Here is a 26,069-nt window from a genome sequence, read left to right as displayed (position 1 = left end):
CTATCCTCATATAGCCATCTAATCTTTGACAAAGCAGACAAAAACTGGGGAAAAGAATACTTATTCAATGAATGGTGCTGGGAAAATAGGATAGCCACATGCAGAAGATTGAAACAGGATCCGTACCTTTCACCTCTCAAAAAAATCAATTCATGGTGTATAACAGACTTGAATGTAAGGCATGCAACTCTAAGAATTCTAAAAGAAAATGTTGGAAAAACTCTTATAGACATTGGTCTAGGCAAAGAATTTATGAAGAAGACCACAAAGGCAATCATAGCAACAACAAAAATAAATAAATGGGACCTGACCAAATTAAAAAGCTTCTGCACAGCCAAGGCAACAAACTATCATGAGAGCAAACAGACAACCTACAGAATGGGAGAAAATATTCACATCCTACACAGCTGATAAAGGGCTGATAACTAGAATCTATACAGAATCAGGAAAATTAGCAAGAAAAAAAATCAAAACAACCCTAACAAAAAGTGGGGAAAGGACAGGAATAGAAATTTTTCAAAAGAAGATAGACTAATGGCCAACAAGCATATGAAAAAATGCTCAACATCTCTAATCATCAGGGAAATACAAATCAAAACCACAGTGAAAAATCACTTAACTCCAGTGAGAATGGCCTTTTTCAAGAAGTCCCAAAACAATAAATGTTGGTGTGGATGCGGAGAGATAGGAACATTCATACACAGCTGGTGGGACTGCAAACTAGTGCAACCTCTGTGGAAAGCAATATGGAGATACCTCAAAGAGCTAAAAGTAGAACTACCGTTTGATCCAGTAATCCCATTACTGGGCATCTACCCAAACGAATAAAAGACATTCTATAAAAAAGACATCTGCACTCGAATGTTTATAGCAGCACAATTCACAATTGCAAAGACGTGGAAACAACCAAGTGCCCATCAATATGAGTGGATTAATAAAATGTAGTATATGTATACCATGGAGTTCTACCCAGCCACAAAAAATAATGGTTATCTAACACCTCTTGTATTATCCTGGATAAAGCTGGAGCCCATTCTACTAAGTGAAATATCACAAGAATGGAAAAACAAGCAACACATGTACTTAGCATCAAATTGCTATTAACTGATCAACACTTAACATGTACATATAGTAATAACATTGAATGGGTGTCAGGCAGGTGTAGGGGGGAGAAGGGGATGGGTATATTCACACCTAATGGGTCTGGTGCGCCCCATCTGGGGGATGGACACACTTGAAACTCTGGCTCGGGTGGGGCAAAGGCCATGTATGTAACCTAAACATTTTACCCCCGTAATATGCTGAAATTAAAAAAATAAAAAAGAAAAAAAAAAGAAAAGTGCAATTTGGAAATAGAACCAGCTTCAAAAATACTCAGATGAAATCATGATAACAGAACCACAGAAAGCGACTAAGTAAAAGATTTGGAATTATGTCTCTAAACTTTTAATGACTGGTTGCAAGCAGCTGCCACATGGTTGCTGGTCATTATTAAGAAATAAACTTAAGTCTTAGCAGATTTACAGGCAATAAAGCAATGGTTTGCAAAAAGACAAGAGATGATAAAGTTAAACTGGCTTATTCAATTATTAAACATTTACAGGGTGATACTGATATTCTATGCGGGATGCTGTGCTAAGTGCCATGGGGATGGAACAATCAAAAACTAATAATCTACCCAGGAAACTAAGGCATGTACAATATTAACCGTAATTCAGATCTTTCCTATTTAAGTAAAAGTAAACAATTTCTACCCACTTGCCTACATCAACATCCTTTGCACCATCCTTGACTTTTCCTCCTCTCTAAGCTCATCTAGTCTAACAAGTTATATTTCCACCACCCACAAGATATATCCCAAATCATGTGTCTTATAAAAATGCATAAAGCAGCCATCAATAAGACAGATGATAAGGGAGAATAAAGAAGGCAGAGAATGAATGAATGAATGAATTTTTTCATTTAGCCAGAAAAAAAGATAAGTGGTCAGAGGCGTGTCCAGAGTTAGTGGAGACAGCTGCTAGGTAAGCACCAAAGTAGGCAGAGCTAGGAGATGCTCACGCCTGCAGAGGCAGTCTGCACGCTAAAAGATTTGGGAATCATGTACAGAGAAGGGCAGCTAAATCCTTAGGAAATGATGAGACCATTAAGAATGAAATGAGAGCAAGAGATAGCTACATGGATTGAAAGAGAAGAGGTCATCAGAGAGGAAAGAGGCATAAAAATACTAATACTAACTACAATATATGACAATGGAATGGCCTATCTGAAAATATATAATGACTTATAACTAGTTTAAAGAATAATTTTGCAATTAAAGGCTTACAGAAAAAATAGACGTTATTATATAGAATTTCTAATGTGTAATAGTTTACCCTTTTAGCTATAAAGTTAATATTCTGAGACTATTTCATAAAATATTTAATAAAGATACAAGAACATTAACCATCTTAAATGGGTTTTAAAAGACATTTAATTCAATACAGGTTAGGGTGATAAAAAGAAAATTAAACATTATGAATGTATCAGTAAAGCACTTTAAAAGTCAGTTATTTTGGAATGTAGAATTTTATTCAGATTAATGACAACGTTGAGAAATAATCGACATCCAAAAAAATAGGGGATATAATTCAACTTTTTCATAAAAATTTTAAGAGAAAATGCATTCATATATGATAGTTTGAAACTCTAACACCCACAGATAGTAATCTTGTCCCATAAAAAATAAAATAAAATTGCTTTATATTTTACCGAGGGTTCAAAAATAAGATATTCTGTAGGTTGAGTGTCACATCAATGTCATATCTTATTCTGTAGCATGTTACCATCTTCACAAAATACCTATTCCTATGTAATTAAGGAACATGTAAGACCCCAAGCCTTGGAATCAAAGAAATTTAAATTCAATTCTGAGTTATGCACTAATAATTTTGTGACCTTATGCCTATTTACTTAACTTGCATGTGCTTCAATTTTCTCATCCATTAAATGGGGCTCCTAGGCCGGGCGCGGTGGCTCACGCCTGTAATCCTAGCACTCTGGGAGGCCGAGGTGGGCGGATCCTTTGAGCTCAGGAGTTCGAGACCAGCCTGAGCAAGAGCGAGACCCCATCTCTACTAAAAATAGAAAGAATTATATGGACAGCTAAAAATATATATAGAAAAAAAAATTAGCCGGGCATGGTGGTGCATGCCTGTAGTCCCAGCTACTCGGGAGGCTGAGACAGGAGGATCGCTTGAGCTCAGGAGTCTGAGGTTGCTGTGAGCTAGGCTGACGCCACGGCACTCACTCTAGCCTAGGCAACAGAGTGAGACTCTGTCTCAAAAAAAAAATAAATAAATAAATAAATAAAAAATAAATGGGGCTCCTAAGACCTATTTTACAGTATGTTTAAATAATTAAATGAGGTGATGTTTAAACTATGCTGTACGTAGCATAATTTAAACACTGAAATAATGGTATTTTTTAAATTAGAATAACTGCATTAGTTTTCTATATTTGTATAAAAAAATATTACAAACTCAGCAATGTAAAACGATATCCATGTCTTAGCATATGGTTTTGTAGGTAGAAGTCCAGCAACGGTAGCCCCTTAAAAAGCTGAAATCAAAGTACTGGCTGGGTGTTGTGTTTCCTTCTGGAGTCTCGGGGAAGAATCAGCTTCCAAGCCCCTTCAGGCTGTTGGCCAATCCAGCCCCTTGCAGCAGCAGAACTAAGGTTCCCACTTTCCTTGCTGGCTGTCAAGTCTCAAGGCCCAGAGCCTGTCACATGGCCCCTCCAGGAACAAAGAATCTCCCCCGTGCTTCAACCAGGTGACTTCTCTGTCTCTGACCTCTAGACACTGATTTAAAGGGCTCACGTGATTCGCTTAGGCCCACCTGGACAATCTCACTTTCTCAAAGTCAACTGTGCCATATAAGAAAGCCTAATCATGGGACTGAGATCACCGTCACTGCCCCCAGAATTATACAGGGTATGTGACACATTATCTTATCGCATTTCATTAGATACCCTCTACAAAATAATTGAAAATTTAAATGGTCTACATGAAACTAATAGTTTTGCAAAATCTCAACACAGAGAAACAGTTTAGGCTTACACTACTCAGGCTTTGGAAATACATTTTCCGAGTTTTGTTTTTGCTTCCATCACGTGCAACTAGTGGCTATTCCAGAGCTTTAATTTTGGTGTTAGAAGGCAGTGCCGCATGCCTTATAGCCAACTGAAATAATGGAACCTTTGCTCATAATCATTGCTCATATGGTCCAAAATCCAATAACCATGAGGCCACTGCATTAGTCCACTTAACTATATCACATCCAAGCTTATCCTGGTGGTTCTCATTTTCTGTGCTACTGAATTTAAGGTTCAACTCAGCGACTGAACCCATCTATCATGCAACATTGTTTCTGAGAAGGATGACTCATTGTTAGCAATGCCAGAAGTCTGAAACCACTAAAGTTTAAAGAAAGATAAATGTCAAAAATGTATCTGAGGACCCCAAATAAGTAGCCATCCAAAGCACAGATGTGTCTATGTATTTACCTGTATAAAGATGCTGGATTCACATACATAATCAATTGACAAATAGTGAATTCTAGATGCTGTGCCAAGCACAAAGAACACAGCAGCAAACAAGAACAACATGATCTCTGCTCCCTGCCCAGCTAATTCCACTCTCCCTGGCTATTTGAGATTTCAGGTTTGAGATTTCAGGCTTACACTTAAAAGACTATCTGCTTAAATACCTGCCATTGGGCCCTGTCTTCACAGCCCAAATGGCTGTGCTTTTTATTCCTGGGAGCAGAGAAAGAAGACTTTGAAAATAAACCAGATTAAATTATGTGAAAAAAAGCATAACAATTAACATCACGAACACTCTATGCACGTTACACACCAAACACAGTTGTGTAATTATGTATCTTAAAACGAGATAGGACCTGTGTCACCAAGCAGTGACTACTGAAGATGAATTACACCCTGAGAAATAAGTCCTTACTCACTAAATATTTCTAATTCTTCTACTTCTGGGTAGGGTCACGTTCCCCTGCCCCCTTGAAGGTAAAACATATCTGTGCGGCTTCCTTTCAACAACGGAATGTGAGCGAAAGTGACATTGTGCAACATCAAGGCAGAAGCTTCAGGTGACAGTGTGCACCTGGCCACAAGTGTCTCCCCCGGCCACAGTGGCCCGCAGTGTTTTAGATGGTGGACGTCCGTCATCCTGAGACACTATGTGAGGATGCCATGCCGGACAGCCCACCGTCGCACACCCACCCAACCTCAGTGAGCAGCGTCAGGTCACGAGCAAGGTAAATGAGAGTGAAATAAACTGGACAGTGATTACTACAGGATTAGCCGATTGATTCCGACTAATCCACTTACTAACAAAAGTAGATCTCCGACTTTATAAAACAGTGTCAGCTCAGAACAATGGGGGACAAAAGCCCCTCTTTGAGGTGATTGAGGAAAATGCTAACTGGACTCATCTGGTGACAAACCAATCTTGCTATACACATTTATTTTTTTCATTTAACTTAGAACAGTACAATAAAGTACTATGAGAGAAAGGAATAAACCAGCATTTTTAACTAGAATCTTGAAGACAGATGACTCAGCCCAGTGACTGGACCCATACACATCAGAACCGAGAACACTGGATGAAATGCAGATTCTGGAACCAAGCTGAATCTGAATGGGTGCATGCAGATTTGTTAAATTTGCATTTAACAAGCTCTCCACTGGATTTCTTCACACCCTTCATGAGAAACCTTGGGTTAGAGCCAGAGGCTGCAAACTAATGTTCAGGTATATTTTGTTTGGGAAGCACAAGATTTTCTTAGTTTTGATTTGAATTAGAATTGGTTGGCCTTTGAAAATTAAGAAACTTCCCGTAAAAATTGAGATTTCCAACAACTTTTGAAACATAACTGGAATACCTGGCAACTCTGATTTTAAATATGTAGGCGGCAATAATCATGTAAAACTGAGACCCCTTCACACAAAGAATGCACCCTCCACTTCTTCAGTCTCCATAACTCTCAACTCATTCCTTTATTTTTCCTGCCCATGGGAAGCATTTGAGTTCGGGTCTCCTTGTTCTGGTTCCCGAATGTCATTTACACAGACTGGAAATGACCCTCTGGACACCGGGGAAAAAAGAAAGCTAGTGAAAGAATGTTGAGCCAAAGAATTACATAATCAAATCTAATTAAGAGTTGGAAATCTGGCAATATGGAAAATAGGATCAGGCTAGGTGGATACATGCCAACGTTTATTTTGGGGAGCCTAAGATTTACTGGTCAGGCTGCTAGCTTGACTGAGGGACATGGGCCGAATGAGATCCCTGGCTGAGGGCAGAAGGCACCCTTCTGTGACAGGGGAAGCCATTTCCCAGTTTAGTGAATTTCTAGCCTCGGGAATTTCTGCCTCGGGTCACCAGATGTGCCATTTTTAAAAGAGAAGATGGACATTCACATTTTTATTGCAAATGTTTTGATTTCTAAATGTTTAGCACCAGTTATTGATTTAAAAACAAGAACAGGCTGATACATCAGGTAGATACCTGTGGATTAGAGGACAGAGATTAGAATCTGGAGACTAGATAGGAGGAGAGAAAATGTGATAAATTATTCTCAGATAGAGTTTTAGTTCTGGCACCCTGACAGAAACTGATGTCATTAACCACGGAAGAGAACCACAGGATGAAAAGCAGGTTCTGGTGGCAAAATTATGAAGTTGAATTTGAGACATTTAGGTATGAGAGGACACAGTTCATCATTTGTCTATTCTTCTATGCATCAAATATCGGGATCACTATCTCTTAAAAATATTATACGTAGTACTGGGGATAGAGCAACTGACAAGGAGTCATTAATCTTCATCTTTCAAGATCTTAGATTCCAATAGGTGGATAATGGAGTTGCAAAACCATATATTAATGTTATACCAAATATGCTAATGGGTGATTTGATCCACAGAAGTATGTGTACGGGAGGGGACAGTCGTCATGTAAGGCTTCCAGAGGCTGTGACATACAAACCAAAACCTGAACAAAGGAAAATGCATTCCCAGTAGAAGCAATAGCCTGTCTAAAGGGCCACAGGCTCAGAAAGCCAGACATATTAAAAAATAAAAACTGAAATGAAGTCAGTGAATCTGGACCGTCACATACAAAATAGTGACAAGTGGTGAGAGAGGAAGCTAGAAAAGTGGACAGAGGCCAGTGGCTGCATGAGCCCCTTTAAGGGCTCTGAACTTGATCCTGAAGGTAGTCAGTGCATAGAAGGGAACCGGGCAACAACAAGCAAATTACAATCAGAAATCAGCATCAGGACTAGAGATTAAAATTTTTCAATTGGCGATCTATAGGTTAATATTCGAGGTTATGGGATTGCATGGGATTTTCCATTTTACAGTCATGACAGTAAACGCAATAACAGTTAAGACTACACAACACTGGGGTGCACCCACACTTAAGAAGAGAGAAGACAAAGAGAAACCAAAGAATAAAAACTGATGAAGAAGTGTAGAGCAATAAAAGACCAAGAAAAAGGAGTTTTAAGAGGAGGTAGATCCATGATGTCAAACAGAGCAGAGGAGGAAAAGAGCTTTGAAGAGACGTTGCCACTCACGTGTTGTATATAAAGGATGTGGAACAAGGCTTAGAAACATCAACACTGAGGAATATAATTTGATACATTTATCACTACCTCACTTGTACCAATCACTTTCTAATTCAAACTCACTCAGCTTGAAGAGAAGCTCTTCATTGGGATTTTTATTCAATAGAAGTACTTAATTTTCTACAAACTCCTGATTGCTAGGAGTCAGAAAAGCAAAGCAGCCTTTGTATTCTTCCAGGCTGGATGGACTTCAGAGGCTTAGCAGCCTCGTTCTGCTGGCTGGTACTCAGCCCTAGACTCTGTCTAGTTCTCTACAATGAAGAAAAAATTGGTTTTAGATTTCTGTTCCAAGAACCTTATTTTCTACTCTATTTGCTTTGAAACAAGCCACACACACACAAAAAATAATAATACAGGAGAAATTTTAGATGGAAGGAACATTGCAGGTCATTGGTACAGTTCCTTCGTCTCCATGTTGGGGAAATACGAGGCACAGAGATAATGATTGGCTCGTCCAAAGTTATACTTTATAAAGAGAAAGGAGTTTTTCATGTATAAACTAATGTTTTTTATACTCTTGTACTCTGCTTTGACATCACAGTCTCCTTTGATCAAATGAAAGACTCTTTCTTCTCTTAGCAAGTCTTTAAAATTAAAACACCATCAGTTCTTTACCAATTTGAGATCCCCCAAGTTTATTATTCAGTCTCCATCAGACACTCTAATATAAACCATGTATAACATTGTTTTAAAGGAAATCACCCTTTTTTTGTCTCTCCAAAGAAAAAATTCAGAACTTCTTAAATGGACCACAAAACAATTTAAAGAGAGAGCTCTGGCATTTTTCTACCTTTAAAATTTCATGTGTGGTAAAATTTTATTTATCATAATATCATATTCAGAATTAAATCAGTTTTTTATAATCAATTATTTACACAAATTTAGATAGTCCTTATGTCAGGTTTTCTTTTTGCACAACTAGTTAACAGTAATATCCAACACATTCTCATGAAGCAAAGTTCAAATACCATCACAGAACAGAACAGTTGCAATTTATTCCATATATAGAGACAGGTATGTTTTTACTCAGAGTGTCATATAACTAAAATGTAATCATGACTGTATAGAGAAACTGTATTTAATATTATGTATCATATCCAGTGAAATTAATGGCCAAACTAAAATTTACCAATAATTTTGCAAAATCATATCATAAGGAATAAATTTTTCTTAGATTATATTCTGCTAAACATAAGGTTTATCCCTACCAATTTTTAGAAACAGAAATTATCAATTCCTAAGTGTCAGAAAAAAACTTGACATAATAACAACATTTAGTGAGCACTCTTCTCCTCATTCCATTATATTCTTTATGAATGCCTCCTGGGGTTGTACAACATGGTAGCCTTAGCTGATTAATTCCTTGGATTGTAGAACATGGTAGCCTTAGCTGATTAATTCCTTGGTACTCAAAGTATAGCTCATGGATCAGCAGCATTGGCATCACCTGGAGGCTTGTTAGAAACCCATCACCTGGAGCTCCACATAGACACATTGATTCAAAGCACACATTTTATCAACCACCATACAGGTGCTTCCTATGCACATTTTGTAAACCAGGAAACTGAGGCACAGAGAGATTAAGTAACCTTTCTATTAATATTAGAGAGTTAGTAGATGAGGCAGATATTGCCAGTAGCCCACAGCAACAGATCCTCTTTCTTTCTAATAAATCTCCGATTTTATTTGGGGAAGAAATATGCCCAACTCCACAATGGACATTCATTTTCCCAGATGCCCTCCTAGCTGGAAAGAGCCGTGAGATAAAGGTGACAATTAGTCACAAGTGTGAGAAGGCTTATTTTCCTGAGGAAGGGACGATCATGCCATCCCTTCCTTTATTCTGGCCTTACACATGGATAGGATAGCTGGAGCTACAGCAGCCACTTTGGGGTCATAAGGCACCAAGCATAAAGCTAGAAGTAAACACTAAGGAAAAGGATGAAAAATAAAAATATTTTGTGTTCTTTATGCCATCAGTTAAGGACTTAGCCAATGCTAGGACCCACCTACCTCTAGACTTCTTGTTTGTGAGAAAAACTGACCCCCACTGAAGTCACTGTAGACGGATTTTTCTGTAATTTTCAGGCAAACACATCACTAACTGATGAAGCCTACCATGATATTCTTCCCTTACCTATAATTTGATTATTGTATTCCAATGCTAGGGAGTAAAGTTTCTTTTGTTTCCAACTGGCATTAAATTGGCAGTGTAAAAAGCCACTTGAGATTATTATATCCTCTCCTAATGTCTTCAGGCAAAAGTGTGTGAAGTGTCACACCACCCTCTCCAAGCAGGTGGGGGAAATTACAGAGATGACAGACCACAAAACAGTTCCCCAAAGGGAAGGGCTCTGATGAAAAGACATCTGCTTTCCGCCCCACTAACGTTCATATCCACTCACTTAGGCACGCACCTGCCCACTGCCTTCTCTGCTGATAGATTCTGCTCAACACCCCAGCTGTTCCAAGGCAGTGGCAACAGAGGCAGAAACTGCAGCTGCCCCCTGCAACTGGTGGCAGTCAGATGTCTGAGAGTGAGACGCCTCTCTTAGAAGCTGTCACCCCAAATGACAAAACCCAGCTTGGGTGTGGTAGCCACCGAAGGCGAACGGCAAAGGCGGGCAACGTCAGGGAAACAAGCACATCAGTGTGAACGTCTCCATCCAGAGTCAGCAGTTGGACCCCAGAGGAATCTCCATCATCCCCGAATTTCACAGATAATAATGGAAATCCTAAATGACCCTCCCTGCTAAAGCTATGAGTCATACCGTCAGTGTGGCGGCAGCCAAAAATACCTCCGAGAGGCCTTCAGATTACCAGGGAAGCTTAAGGGAATGAAAGTTGACAAGAATCCTCCTGCCACCGCAATGTTCTCCTCGCTGCTACACCGCTTCACCCTGTCCTTTAAGAATCCAAACATTGTTATTCTAATCTCATGGATATGTTTTAAGAATATCAAGTCAATTTTTTTTTATTTTTAATCTATTTTAAATGGTGACATACTTTTATGTGTTACTAATAATATGCTTCTATGTGTGGTTTTCTTATTGTTTATCTTTGATCCTGTAATTCTTTAATCACTAAGTCAAAAGCTACTCAAATGAAAACAGAATATTCATTTTTCATGTTCAGTTATCACGGGACTTCACTGTTCTCTTGTATTGCTCTAAAGACTGTTCCCTTAAAAGTGCTCTACCTTCACATCCGTTCTTTTATATTATCACCAATAAATGCACCCTGTTTAGTCTCCTAAGATTCTGAGGTTTCTCTTACTCTAATATCTCTTGGACAATTCCTCTGCAATTCCACCAAGCACAACCATCAGTTTCCCATTTTTTGCTTCAATGATTACCCTTACATGTCCTAGATAACTAATTAAATCTATCCTCCCTTATTCCCCCCTACCTGACCTGAACACCAGCCTTGCAATTCCATTTTCTTTTAATTAAGACTTCCTCTCTTGTGGTATCCAAAGTTTAATCTGCCTTGTAAACCTGACTGGCATTTTTAGCGTATTATTTTTTTTTTATTGAAAATTTGAACAGTTTATATAATCATGGTAACAAACAAAGAGTTTGTTCCCAATTCTCTGACTATGGCTAACTTGCTTAATTCTACTGTAACAACCTTTAAAAAATTCATTAAAATGGAAACAAATGTGGATTCTCCGACCAAAAACTCTTAGTAACTTAGCATCTATTGCTTCAGATTCCAAAATCTTCTCATAAGTAACTAAGAGTAAACAGGAAACCTTTCATTTCTTTCCAGAAGTTTCCCTTGGCATCTGTCTTCTTCCTCTAAACTGCTCCTCCAATTCAAGTTTGGAGTTCTGGTCTGTCCTGGCAAGCCATTAACACACAACATTCTAAAAGCGCCTGATCCTTTTACCTTCTTAATGGAAGCCACAAGCCTTCCCAATACTTACTAAAATGCTGTAAGGTCTCCCTATGAAATATAACCTAAATAATGAGTTCTGGAATGCTATTAGGAGACACTTATAATTTTTATCCCTTCTTCAAACTTCGTTAACCTTGAGATGTAACACTACTCCTCTACTCATAGACAAAATCCAATTGTACCACTCATTATATCATATTACTGAAATATTCATAAAGTTATTAGACTTTGCCAACCATCTCCACAATATCGTTGAAAATAGCATTATCTTATTTTTGACATATTTTTCTAAGGATACTAGCAATCTATACATATCAGAAGAAGGAAAACCTTACATGTTTTTATTAGCTATTAAATCAAAGTAATAATACCATAACTAAGCATATCCTGTAAGAATACTGAAATACCTCTACACAGAAAAAATGGTACCACACGTTCCTGGAACATTTTGCATTCACTCACCAAATAAGCTGCCAAGAATCTGAATGTTAATAAAAATATTTATTTAAAAGATGCTCTCATAAACAGAGTACTATTTGTTTTTTAATTTTATGTCAACCCATTTTTTTGTTTTTAACATGTTTTAATATTGAAATAAATAATAGGAAATATAAAGAAGATGAAATAAACTTAACTAATATATTAAGATCATACCTTTAAATTGTGCAATAGAAACACCTAATGTTAGTTACTTAAAATGTAACAACCAAGAGAGAATTTGAATGGATCTGTATCTTATGATAAATTGATATCCCTAATTTGATAAGCTTCTATGTGAAGTGTTTTCTCTATTTAAATATTAGTTTTGTTCTTATCATACCTTATTTGTAAATAAGATCTGTACCTCATGGGATGAGGGCATTTCAAGTTAAAAACAAGAAAAACATCGATTTTCAGAATTCTGTGTTGTATTCATCATTGAAAATTCTAAAGAAACTTGATACTCATCACATCACTCTTCATAAATTCTTTTTGTTTGTTTTGAGTGCGTGTCTACTTATTTTTTCATTCATCTTTTGCTCAGAACAAATTAAGGTAAGGTAGAAAATAAGTTTTCCTTAAGAAGACATCTGAGGAGCATACAGAAGTTTCCACTGGAATGAGCACTATCTTGGTCCCTCTGGGAAGCGACTCTTACCATAAACGCCCTCGACACTCCTGCCACAGACAAAGAAAGACAGGCTCTCTGGCTCTAAACTCTTCTGTAGGGTATCATAAGTTTCAGCCTGACAGTAAATATACCAGAAATCCCTCTTCCCTTTATGAGAAAAGACTTACAATTCAAAAAAAAAAAAAAAAAAAATCCAGAGTGATTATACAGAATTCTTAATTAAGGAGGGAAAGAAGAAACCAATGTCTAGAACACACAAAAGTCAGAAAGAGCCAAGCTATGGTATGATGTGAATTTATGCAAAGACTGGGTCTTGTTCTTCATAGTATTTTCAGCATTTAAAATAGCACTTGGCAAATCTTCAGCCCTTGGTAAGAAATGAATGAACTCTACTTATAGCTACAGAACTTGCCTAATTCCAGTCATATGGTCCAAGTTAAGTGATTTCTTACTTTTCTAAACTTCAGTGGCAGGTTCTTATAATGGAACATGTGTTGTACTGTTTCAAGTTATTTTGTGAAGAATAATGGACATGTCTTATCTGTCCCCAAGGAACTTCAGCCCCGGGAGGACCAACACCACACCATGTACGTCTTTATATCCCGCAGATATCTGGCACGTCACACGCCTTCGATACACATGCGTTAGGGCACAACATACTAGAATAATTTCATTTGACTATTTCCATGTTAACACGTTGAAAAGTCATGAACTGCTGGTTGGCCGATCTTTCACCACCTTCACTACTAATACAGATTTCTACACTATGATTGAGCTGTTGCAATAAAAAATAACACTGCAACGAATAGATTAGTCATGCCTATGGCCTATTTTATCCACTGTGTGTATTAAGAGGGAGAAAAAAGAAAAACATTGCACCTGAGCTGAAGTGCTAGAGGGGGAATAAAAAAAAAAAAAGATAGTGAGTGAGGCATGCTCGTGCCTGAAGGAAGCAAAATAACTATCCCTCAAAATCATGACTGAGGACAACACCTTTTTAACAGCAGTTGTTGAAAGAACAAACCGCCGTTAACCAAAAATGTTTTAAGGTTAAAACAAATCCCTAGCGTGAGTTCACTAAAATATAAGCAGTATTTTCTGGGTCGTGCACTTTGATGACGTTACCTTGAATTTTGCCTGACACTTTTAGGATGCGGGGAAAGTGCCACTATGCATCCTAGCGCTGCCGTATACTCAGTCTGCCTTCCCTGTAAAACGCTCACAAGCCACATGTCTAGTGAAAACAACAAACTGAGAAAAACTTCTCTGAAACTATCTCACTCTCACCGTTTCCGAAGGAGCCCTAGTACCATTCTGCAACCGGGCAAGCAGCACACGGCATTACTGAGGGTGTGCAGAAACACCAAGATGCGTGTTAGTCATGCCTCAAAATACTAAAAATAACCTGAAAAACTGCACACAGCATGACCATGTTTCTACTTGAACCTCGCACGCGCTGTGATGAAGCCATCAGCACACTATTTGCATGGCAGACGGAGAGAACCAGGACGGGCCCCAGACAAAATGAAAGAAACCGACTTTGCCAGCTGTGCCCACGGTCTCCAGCCTCCCTGCTGGCATGCCACTTCAGGTAGCCAGTACCTTCCTGCTTTCTCTGTTTCATGCCTCCCACAAAATAATTTTAAATAAATATGAAATGACAAAATGACTTGGTATGTCATTTACACTTTTATCAAAAGCTAGTTACACACCTGTGTGAAATCCTCCCAATTTATTTCCATTTTCTCACTTAGGAAATTATCAAATGCAGTGTGCTCCATGACCTTTAGGCAGACTCAGGTGGGCAGATCTGGTGCAGAGCATGAAAAAGGCTCTGGAATCTTCTTATGCTGAAGGCTTATTCTGAAGGTTTTCCTACTAGGAGAACTTTAGGAGACCCCAGGAGTCTGAACCAGAAGGGAAAGGGGACTAGATTCTCAGCTGCCTCATGCCTCTGCGGGAGTATCAGCCCCAACTGCAGCTACCCGAATGAGGAGGAGAATGGCAAACATCACACATTCTCAAGAAAGAGAGGCTCCAACATCTGGAGTTGACCCTGCCTCCATCTGAGACTAGAACTACGTCACAGCTCAGCTCAATCTCTTCCTTTCTACTCATCTTGTACCCTACCTTTCCTGGATCTTCCCCTTGCCTCCTCATTTCTATAGACTGAGTCTCAAACTTTTCTAGTATGTTCTCTCCCTCTTGATGTCTCCACCACCCACCTGGCCTTAAAGCTAAGTATGATGCTATCAAGCATCAGGCATATAATCTATAGTTGCAAGACCCAGAGGTTGACAGGTTAGATTGATGGACATGGCTTGAATTTTATGTCCCTAAAATCATCACCTATGTCATACGGTGAGCTGACATTCTGCAAGTATAACTTTGCTCCTATAGGTAAGTTCATTATCATGAATTGATGCCAAACTGTTATATGTCATAATAATTATGAAGGGCAATAAATATGTCTTCTTTTGTCATTGATTTTGTTTTCAGAAATTTCATACATATATAAAAGTGTGCCCACAAAATGAGACCGAATACGTAAGAAATACACAAATATCTCCTTCCTATAAAAGTGTATGATGTATACTCTAAATTTATCACTTTTTATTAGTCAAAGCTTTTATAAATTCAGAATAACATTAGGTGATAATCTTCTACTGCATTTGTAGTAGAAGTAGCATTAGGACCAACAATAATAACATCTACATGTATTAAGTTCTTACTCTTTTTGCCAGATACTGCCCAAAGGATTTAGATGTAAAAAATAACATAAAATAAACCCCCAACCAACCAGTAAGTCACATGCTTTTATCACCATTTCACAAACATGGAAACCAAAGCAAGACGAGGTTGAGTAACTTGCTAAAAGTAATGTAGTTAATATACGATGGCAACAGAATTCAACATCCAAAGCAGACACAGATTTATTTATTTATTTATTTATTTTAGACAGAGCCTCACTCTGTTGCCTGGGCTAGAGTGCCGTGGCATCAGCCTAGCTCACAGCAACCTCACACTCCTGGGCTCAAGCGATCCAACTGCCTCAGTCTCCCGAGAAGCTGGGACTACAGGCATGCGCCACCATGCCCAGCTGATTTTTCTTTATATATATATTTTTTAGTTGGCCAGATAATTTCTTTCTATTTTTAGTAGAGACAGGGTCTCGCTCTTGCTCAGGCTGGTCTCGAACTCCTGAGCTCAAACAATCCACCCCCCTCGGCCTCCTAGAGTGCTAGGATTACAGGCATGAGCCATCGCGCCCGGCCAGGCACAGATCTTAACCATTACTTTATGAAGTAATACAATGCTTTTTTGAGGTCAGACTCGCTCTGAGATTCTCAGAAAGATCAGATTTTTCTGTATTAATTTCTGCCAACCGAATAGCCTATATTTCATTTTTATAAATTTGAAAGTAATAAAATCCATGGAAACATGTTATCATACATCTCTCTACAGCCTGAAGATAAATATTCAAGAGTGAAGTTGGAAACTGACCCACAGACCCTAAGTCTATGATCAAACTATATTTTTTTTCATGGCTTTAACATAAAGCTTCTTCAAGTTTTCAGAGCATAGAACAAGCATACCAGGTGGGGAAGAGGCATAGATTCTTTCTAAACAATCTCCTTGAAACAGCTTTTCAAAATGCACTTAAGCATGGTACTCAACCTAAATTTTCCAGACTGAATTATAATTTAGATTCCAAGACTTGTCATTTCTAATAGTTGTCACCACTGAGCACTGTGGATGTTAGCTGTCATAAATATATGAGTCCTGTCTACACATTCATTTTTCCAATGACCCTATAACATTTACCCAAAAAACAAATGTTGCTCCTTTTATTCATTTAAAATTTTGAATACCTCTTATTAAATAAAAATCCATGGGTGGTACCCCAAGTTGTTAGCTCCAATGACTTAAATGAAGACAAGAGGAAAACGTCATTCAGGTATTAGTTCTAGGTAACCTGAATGGTCCTAGCAGGTAGGATTGAGGCAATCCCATCTCTAGCTTCCATGCCCACAGCGGAGTAAGAATACCAAATGCATCAGCCCTGGCAGTATTGTCTTGACTGGTTTTCAGAGAATATTACTTCCTAAGATAACATTCTCCTTGAAGAACTCTCCTCCGCTATTCCTAACAGTACTAATACCTATCAGACATACATCATACTATGCTTTCTTGAGATTTTAAACACAAAATATCTGAGTGAGATATAAATAAGTAGAATCCCTCCTCTTAGTTCACAAATGAGTAAATTGGTCACAGCTGGGACAAATGAATCACCCCCCCCCCCCCCGGCCCCAACCCACACAGAGTTAGCTCAGGGAAGAATCACAGGTGAGGGTAAGTCAGGAGCTTGAGTAATTGGTGTAGTTGCTTCAACTGACGGAGCCGCCAACCAAAACACGCTGTTGTCAACAGCGAGAGGCCAGTGTGGTAATTAATCGTTTCACTGATTGCAAAGACAGGGTAAATTCTATAGCTGATTCTGTTCGTGAAACCACACTAAAAAATTTTTAAATGGAATTAATTAATAAAATTGAAATTTACTGAAGGGATATTTAGATGAGTGCTTACTACACGCCGGGCACTGTTGCAGATGCTTACCAGCGGTAGCAGCGAACCAAGGACCAAGACAAAGCTGCCTGACCTCACAGAGCCTACATGCTAGCAAAAGAGACAAAAATAAGCAATTGACACAATGGTCACAACTAACTAACTAACTAATCTTGTCAACTAACTAACTAATCTTGTATATTAAAAGATGAGTGCTAAAGAAAAACAAAGAAAAAAACGAAGTTGAGGAAAGGGCATCAGGATTGCTGGGGGCATAGACAGGTTGGAGTATTTATTAGGTTGGTCAAAGTGGGCCTCATCGAGAAGGTGAGATCAAAGGAAATCCTAGGAAAGAGGGAAAAGCCAGGAAAAAAGGCCCCGCAGAGCTTCCTGGTGTGCTCAAAGAACAGCAAAGAAGCCAGTGACTGGAGCAGCGTTAGCAAGAAGGAGAGTCACGTGAGGTGAGGCCAAAGAAAGAACGGAGAGACAGACCATGCAGGCCTCAGAGGCCACCATGAGAAACCCAGCTTTCATTATAAATGAATGCGGCGCCAATGCAGAGCTTTGAACAGTTGAGGGCATAATCTGACTTAAATTTTTAAAGGATCTATTATTAATCCATTAAATACCTTAAAATTTTATTACTCAATATATTATATAATCTTCGCCATACACATGACTCATACTAGACTCTCCTCCTCTCAGAATAAAATACTATTACTCCCATTTTCCCAAAGAAAATATCAAGGCTGAGAATGTCTAAGTAACTTGTCTAGAGTAAGACCTAGTGAGTAGTAGAGCCAGGTGAAAAAAAAAAACAAAACAATCTTTCTTAACTCATAGCTCAAAACCAGTGCCTCTTTCCTAAATACCCATTTATATAAAAGATACCAAAAGAAAGAATAATTGAGATTAAGTAACCAGATTATCCATCAATAGAGATGTTCAGTTTGATAGATTAAAATTGAATCAAACTCATTTTCCCTTATTATTAGTTACTGGGACATAATGGTACAGGTCATTTCCCTGAACTTCCTCCTTGAAATGACACATGCACATTCAGGCTGAGAATTCTGAATGCAGAAGTAATCACAGTAATAATGTAAATTTGCAACAGTACATTCAGAAAGTTATTCCAAGTCTTCAGTTATTATCATTTATTAACTGTCTGTTAAACACCACTCACTGTGCTAAATTCATTGTTTAATATTCAGCAAAAACTCTAAGGATGGTATTAGAAATCCCATTCTCTAGATGCCAAGCATGGATCCAGAGAGGCTAAGTATTGAAGGTCACACACAACTGCTAAGTATCAGAGCTGGGATTTACCTGCATCTTCACAGTCCAAAGCTGGGTTCTCTGCACTGAGCCACCTTGCCCTCCTGCAGCAGAACACCCCACATACCACCTCAACATTCCTAACTCAAAGGTCAGCCAGATGTGAGGAGTCCCATTTTCCAGATGATTAAGTGCTCACAGAAAAGTTAATCAAGCATCAACATTTATTGATGGCCACAATATGCAAATCAATAGTAGCTGAAAGAATAGAGGATTTATGATACAATATCTTGCACCTCAGTGAGCTTACAATCTTATTACGGTAACAAGAGACACATAAAAATGTCACAGATAATACAAGATAGCACATAATACATACCAAAGGAGATACAGAGCCAACAACTTCCAAAAAAAAAATTCAACAGAGAGCAAACTGAATCAATTCAGTTAAGAAAGATCTTTACTAAAGAGGGCTAGTGTTAAGATGATCCTTACAGGAAATGTAGGGTTTTTAGTTCAGCAGAGAAGATGAGGAAAAACCATTCCAGGCAGAGGGTATCATATAGCCAAAGGCCAAGAGAACAGATGGAAATCAATTCCCAAGAGAAAATGAATAGATGCATTTGAAGTGCAGGATGAATGGGAGGTGAGGGAAAGGAGTCAATGAAGCCAGAGAATCAGAGTGTTAGGCATCAAAGGGAGAAGGGAAGGAATTGATATTTGTTGAACTGCTAGTATGTAGCACATGCTTTGTGTACGCTTTTTCTTTGTGTAATTCTTGTAACAACACTGTGAGGTGGAAAGGTAGATACATTGTAGCCATTTTCAATTATCTTGCCCAGGCACAGCTTTGTGTGTGTGGATGGAGCAGAGCTTTGCTTTAGATCTGTCTGCCTCCAAAACCCATGTTCTTTCCACTATCCCTCGGCACCACCCACCAGAGGCAGTGGAGAGCCACCAAAGTATGAGAGCAAGAGGAAAGAGTGGTATATGCAAAGGGGTATAAGACTAAAAGACAACTAATCTGACCATGAGATATTAGCACACGTTCAATATCAGAGGATTGGGGAAGACGATAAGGCAAGAAAGGCCACTTAGTATATCACATTAGCCCAAATAACAAGGTAAAGAGAATCTCTACTTTAGTGTGGGCAATGGAAAGAAAAACGTAAGAGATACTAAAAAGAAATATAAAGAGGTCAATGGCAATACCTTTAGGACTTCAGTTTTGGGACTATAAGTCCTAAAACAAGTAGTTTCTTCTACCCAATCATACACCCAGAGGGTAAATATTCCTCCTAAAAACTCAAAGGAAGAAAGTCCACAGTCTAGCTTGAATATTTTTAGATTGTTTTTGACAGCATATGATTTATTTAAAATAATAAAATCTATGGCTTAGAGATAGGATCTGCCTTAGTGCAATCTACCTCTTAAACCACTATCATTAATTATGGCAGCCTTATGCTAATTTTACTTTTCTTACACTAGTTTGGTAATAGTTTATTGCCACATATACTAACACGGACAATAATTCCTTATATTCATGCTCGTTAGACATGATTAATTACTAAGGAGATATCCTTTTTTCTTTTTTGTATATTACTAAGAGTATATTAATTGAATTCTCTCTTAGGAATACAGTGTATCATATTTGTAAACATGATTCCTCCCTGGGAATTCTCTCTTAAAATGCAAGGTACCACTCAGGGATTCAAGTCAAACTAATAGCAAATAAATGGCATACAATTTAACAAGTTGGGTCTCTCTGATTTTTTCTTACTCCTGGAAAATCCAAACCATACAACTTCCAAAGATGTATATAAAAGTGACAACCACCTATATTTTTCACAGGAATTACTTGCATAAATATTCAGGCATTTAATCAATATAAATCTTTTCAAGCAACTTAGTATTGCAATAACCAGGCTAACTATATATATATATATATATATATATATATATATATCTTTCATTATTATCAAATGTTCAAGTAATTTGTCTTAATATGGCATTAATTGTGAAAATAAACATCTTAACAATTATGAGACATACATGTGATAAATGTGATAATTAAAACGTAACCTATTAGCCCAGCCTGATTTCTTTTACTTTTCTGGATAAAAATAGATTTATTTCTCTGAGTTGAAAATTAATGTTTAAATTTGAAATCAAACTATGGCATAATCTAATAATTTAGGCCTATATCTAAAGTGTATCTCAAACATCTTTGAAAGTTTCAAGAAACGTCAAACCTGTGCTTTACTTTAGAAATATCATATACGTGTGTAAAGAAATATCATCATAGAATCCTAAAAAGTACATCTGTTAAATTGAAACTCAGATATTCTTTTATATTTTTATGTTCCTTATTTCTGCATAGACTTGTGTGAAAGCATGATGAAAGAAAGCAAAGATACTAGACAAGCATATCTGCTCAGTAATGTTAGACTTTAACATACTCTAAGTTTGAAAAAGTTGGCCATTAGAAATAAAGTAATTTAAAAACTATTCATGCAGGAAGTCTGGGCTCCATATAACTTGAGACATTCTATGAACGATATCTTAAATACATTATGTGTATATAAAACGAATCACAGATAATGTTTACTTCATATATCTTGCTCTCCATTATCTATGATTTTAAACACATATTGATGCACTCATATATAAAATATATTAAGATAGGAATATTACTCTTAACTTTTAAAGGCATTATTTTGTGAGAGTTTAAAAAAAGGAAAACTATTTTTACCTCCCAGTCCTGGTCTAAGCCGATTATCATAACCATCCAGAAGTCTGTCTAGAATTCTCGTAAAGATGGTAATGTTATTTTTAGCCTCATCTTCTTGGATGTTAGCCAGCACCAACCTAAACAGATAATTTTACAAGCTGATATATATATATATACACACACACACACACACACACACGTGTGTTTTGCAAATGCCAACATGCTCTCCTTTCTTAATTTGAATTTTAAGGCTCCATAAGGTATTAGTGTCACCCATTTTCCTCCTTTTTTTCACTTTTATAAATATCAGTATGTCTACAGAGAAGGTAAACATGTTGTTGAAAATAGATACTAAATGGTAGATTATCAGAAGTTTGATGTTAAAATTATGAGAGTTTATCACTTAGCATTCTATGTGTACTATTCATTTTTTTTCTAAAATTCATTCCTTAGAATATATTATGATTGCGGATTATCACATGCAGGCACTATTAGTAATGCTATTCTGCAGTTAGAAAAGTGCAATAATCAAATGGACTCCTGAAATAACTCTTCAGTGTTTTGAATATTAATTGGAAAATAAATTGCCTCCTTGGAGGGACATTTTTCTATCTCCCTCATAAATGTTTCTTTTTCTCTTTATGTCTTTTTCTCTTTTAAACCAGGATCGTCTCCTTACTTTGGGTATACCTCCACCCAACGGCCAAGTGCAATATAGACATCAGGGAAACTCCGCTGGCTGCGGGCCAGGCTCCACTGTAGCTGGCGGTGGAGGGGGCTCCGAAAGCGTCAGCCACACACAGCTGCAGAGCCTCAGCGAGCTAGTTCCTCCTGGCTGCTCTCCGAGGAGCAAGAAGGGGTGAAATCAAGATTACAATGCCCAGTTGCTCTCTTTTGGTGATAAATTTGTAGAAACAACAAATGGTCTTAAAATGTTATCAGAAGAGGTTTAGAAATTGTGATTTTTCTCCATTATTTCTCCATCATAAAGCCAGACACCTGATTTTGTGACATCCAGCAATTTGGTGCAGAAGCAACTGAATGTATAAAACAGAATGTCCCTTTTCACTGCCATTTTTTTTTTCTCAGAATGATTCAGAGATTTAAATTACTGGCCCCAAAAAAGAATCATTTATATAATAGAATAAAATACTGGCATAAGCATTACTGGTCAAATATAGAACAGAAAAATAGTAGAGAGAAATACGGTTAAGGACTGAGAATTTTCAATGGTTATTAACTGATCATGGATTGTTCACTCCTTTAAAATCAAAGAGTATATGTAATTACATTCTGATCAAGGTGCATTGTGCAAAATATAATTGACAGTGTCCATCTGCACTTAAATACTGTGGAGCTAGTAGCTAAAAATAATACATCAAAAATTGGGAACCAACTTCAAACAAATAGTACTTTCACAGCAGAGATAATATTAAAACAGTGGTAAAAGATAAATATTTACAAATTAAGTAAGTATACTAGTTTATACACCGTAGCCTCAAAAGTTTCTATATTGCCTACTTAAGCTAATTTTAAAACCAATCCCCAAGATATTCATAAAGTTCTACATAGAAATTTTCACTCAAAAGTGTTTCTTAATCACATTTCATATTTTCCTTCTAAAGTCAATATGTAGTTGTTAAATGAGTAGATATTTTCTGATTAAAAATAAGGCTTTATAAATAGATTTCTTCTCAATTCTAAAAAAGTATTTTCATACTTTGCCCATTACTTAAATAGAAAAATTAAAAGAGAAATAAAGGCATAATACAGACTTACTGGTTTTTTTTTTAAAAGGAATGGTTATAGGAACATTCTTATAAAACATGTATTTTAACTCCTCTAATATTTTGAAAATCATATCCTAAAGCCATTAAATAAAAGATGCCCACTGAGGATGAAAACCAGAAAAGACTGTACAACTAAAGTTATTGAAAGCAATAAAAATTAATTTCATGTTTGTACTCTATAAACACAAAGGAAAATTAGTTATATATTTGAAATAAGTATTCTTTATGACAGTAATCATTTGAGGAATAAAAGATCTCTAAATTAACAATACAAAAAGTTGATTAATAAATCAAGCTTTTGTTTTATTGTTTGTGATTTTGAAGTTGTATACTACCTCCACCTAGAGGTTTAAGACTCACACATCATTTGGGTTTTCTATGCTGACTAAAAAAAAGCCACGATCATTAGGAAGAAAAGAAAGAAAAATTAACACTCAAATCATTTAGCTGGTACTTTTCTATTTGACTTGAAGGAAAACTTAGCTTCCTTACTGAATGCTGGTATTATTATAAGTGCATATAACTTAACCATTTCAATTCCTTGTTAGAATATGCCATTGAAAAGATCTTTTCTTTAGTGAATTTTTTGTAGAGAAAATGTTTCTGTTCACTTTTTTTATTTTATCACCAAAAACAAGAGGCAGTGAACTTTTTATAGCCTCTGCTACTTCACAGTTCACTTTCCTGGTACAAACCTTTTTCCGAAAAATAATTCTTCAAAACACTCTAGATTCTCAAAAGCCAGCCCTGCACTGACAGCATTCAAGAAACACACCTTCACCCTGAATTAAGAGTCAAACACGATAAATGAACGTCTCACCTGGCTGGGTCCCACACCAAGAAAACAAGCAGCAGCAACTGCATGTTGTGGATGTTCAGTTTTGTCTTCATCGCCACTCTTTGCAAAGCCATAGGAGAAAACCAAAATACACTTAAGATTGCTCTCAGTCCCACTATCCGAAGAGCCCAAAAGAATGTCCTTACAATTGGGAATTGGATTTAAAGCTATGGAGATTACTCCAGTGGACTGAGTGTAGGGCGTGATGGCTGGAGGAGGGAATTTCTTTCTTTCTTTCTTTTTTTTTTTTTTTTTGACATCAAGGTGAGCAAGTAATCAGACTTTGCTACGCCAGGAACTTCCCCCAGCCTCATTGTCAGCAAACACTGTTTTGTGCACACATATAATAACACCGGGGACTCCAAACTGACATATGAGCTGGAGAAGAGAACGGGCTGGAGGGGGGAGTGGGAAAGGGGAGGAGAGAGAGGTACTTCACGCCACAACCCCCGCAACCAAGACCACCCCCGCAAGCACAGCAGGAAAAGCCAGGGACAGCCAACCCACTTTTCCAATTATTATTCTTTTCATCACAGTGAACCGTGATCCTCGCGTCTTCACTCCCCCTAACAAATAAAATGATAAAAAATAAAATAAGGTAACAAAATAAAGACCTCCTTCCTTGACCACCCACGGCTGCCCAAGACCACGTCTTGGAGGCAGCCAGGTTCAGATCCAGAGCTTGGAAACGACGCGTTTGACAGCCACTTGGGAGCCTGCGACCACAATAAGAGAAGGAGCCTGAGGCTCCGGATGGAACCCCAGCCAGGCAGGCAGGGGCAGTCACAGTGTGCAAAGTTGGAGACTATAAAAGAGCCAAGCTACCGTGCTGCCGAGCAGGCGGCTTGGATTTCATTGTAGTTGCAAATGGTGATGAGTATCGAAATTATTTTTCAAACGGGCTGGGGGAGGAGGTGGGAGAACCGATCCTGCTGGTCTCCAGGGAGCAGGAGTCGGGCGGGGGAGAGGCGGCATGCACGCGAGACGGAGGCGAACGGGAAGGGGTCCCCACTGGGACCACCGAGTGCGACCCTACCTGAAACAGCAAGCGGAATTCGGTGTTTTCCTCCCTTTGCCCTGATCTCGAGGAGACAGAAAACTTGGGAGAGGAGCGAGAGGGAGAGGGGGAGACTGCAGCAGCCGAGCGAGCGGGAGCGATGGGCTGCTGGAAGCCGGAGAGGAGCGCGAGGAGCCGCGGCGGCGGCGCGCGGTGTAGAAGGAGGCGAAGGCGTTCGTAGTGGCGGTGATGGGCGGAGGAGGAGGAGGAGGGAGAGGAGGGGGAGGAGGAGGAAGAGGAGGGGGAGGAGGAGGAAGAGGAAGAGGAGGAGGGGGAAGCGATGGCAGGAGCTTGGCGGGGGGAAGCAGCGTGCGGAGGCGCGACGCGCGCAGGCGGTGGCGGGCACGAGCCCTGCGCCTGGAGGAGGAGGAGGAGGAGCCTGGCCCGGGAGGAGGGCGAACGAGGCTCCCGGGAACGCAGGGACCCCCGCCCCCGCCCCTATCCCGGTAACCGACCGCCGCCCTCCCGGCTCTCGCAGCGGCGCAGCCCGGGGCGGTGTCGGGCGCCCGGTGCGCTCCCCGCGCCCACGCCGCGCCGCGCCGGAGCCCACGCGCGCTCGGGGCCGCCGCCCGCCGGCCCGCCCGGGCTCCCGAGAGGCCCCGGCCTTGCTGGGGGGCTGCGGGCGGGGGTCGGCGTGGAGTCCGGATGCGCTGTGGCTGCAAGGCCCTGGACCCCCGGGGCCGCGCCCGCGCCCGTCCCCCAGCGTGCCCGGGCTGTACGGCGACGCGGCCGCCGAGCAGAGGTAACGAGGGACCGCTCCCGCTGGAGGGCGAGGGGACTCATCACGCCGCTACTTAGTCATCGGCGCATCCACGCAGGACCCAGTGCAAAGCATGCTGCGTGGAGTCAGACAGCAGGAAGTTTCCCCGATCCCGAGCCGTCTGCATACACCGCTGCGTCCTTTGCACCCTGCAAGCAGGACACGCTTCCCGTCCGCGCTCCGAGGGCTGGAGACGCCTGGAGCAAGGCCCCGTGCAGCTGAGGCACACCTGGGGGAACCTCCCGTTTATGCTCAGCAATCCGCTCCCCCAGCCTCTTCTCCCCAAGCGCCTCCCCTAGCAGGTGCTCAAACTCAATCAACAGCTCTAAAAAGTTTGCATGACGCCGAGC

General features: G+C 39.2%; 1 protein-coding gene across 4 annotated transcripts in view; it reads right to left on the bottom strand.

The window, feature by feature from the left end:
• The window catches only part of GABRA2 (gamma-aminobutyric acid type A receptor subunit alpha2), a 123,472-nt gene extending 98,019 nt beyond the window's left edge, over nt 1–25,453 (bottom strand). For 3 of the 4 annotated variants that reach the window (XM_069457306.1, XM_069457305.1, XM_069457307.1), the window contains exons 1-2: nt 23,885–23,955; nt 21,296–21,411 (exon numbers count right to left, since the gene is read on the bottom strand). In XM_069457306.1, the coding sequence (XP_069313407.1) occupies nt 21,296–21,411; nt 23,885–23,955 (187 nt within the window). Of the gene's footprint in view, nt 1–21,295; nt 21,412–23,884; nt 23,963–25,414 lie in introns of those variants that run through there. The other variant, XM_069457308.1, reaches the window with a different exon arrangement.
• Between the last annotated feature and the right edge of the window lie 616 nt (nt 25,454–26,069).

This window comes from Eulemur rufifrons, chromosome 24 (assembly GCF_041146395.1).
Source record: "Eulemur rufifrons isolate Redbay chromosome 24, OSU_ERuf_1, whole genome shotgun sequence".
NCBI lineage: Eukaryota > Metazoa > Chordata > Mammalia > Primates > Lemuridae > Eulemur > Eulemur rufifrons.
Note: the sequence above shows the minus strand (reverse complement) of the source record. Positions and strands in the feature narration are given on the sequence as shown.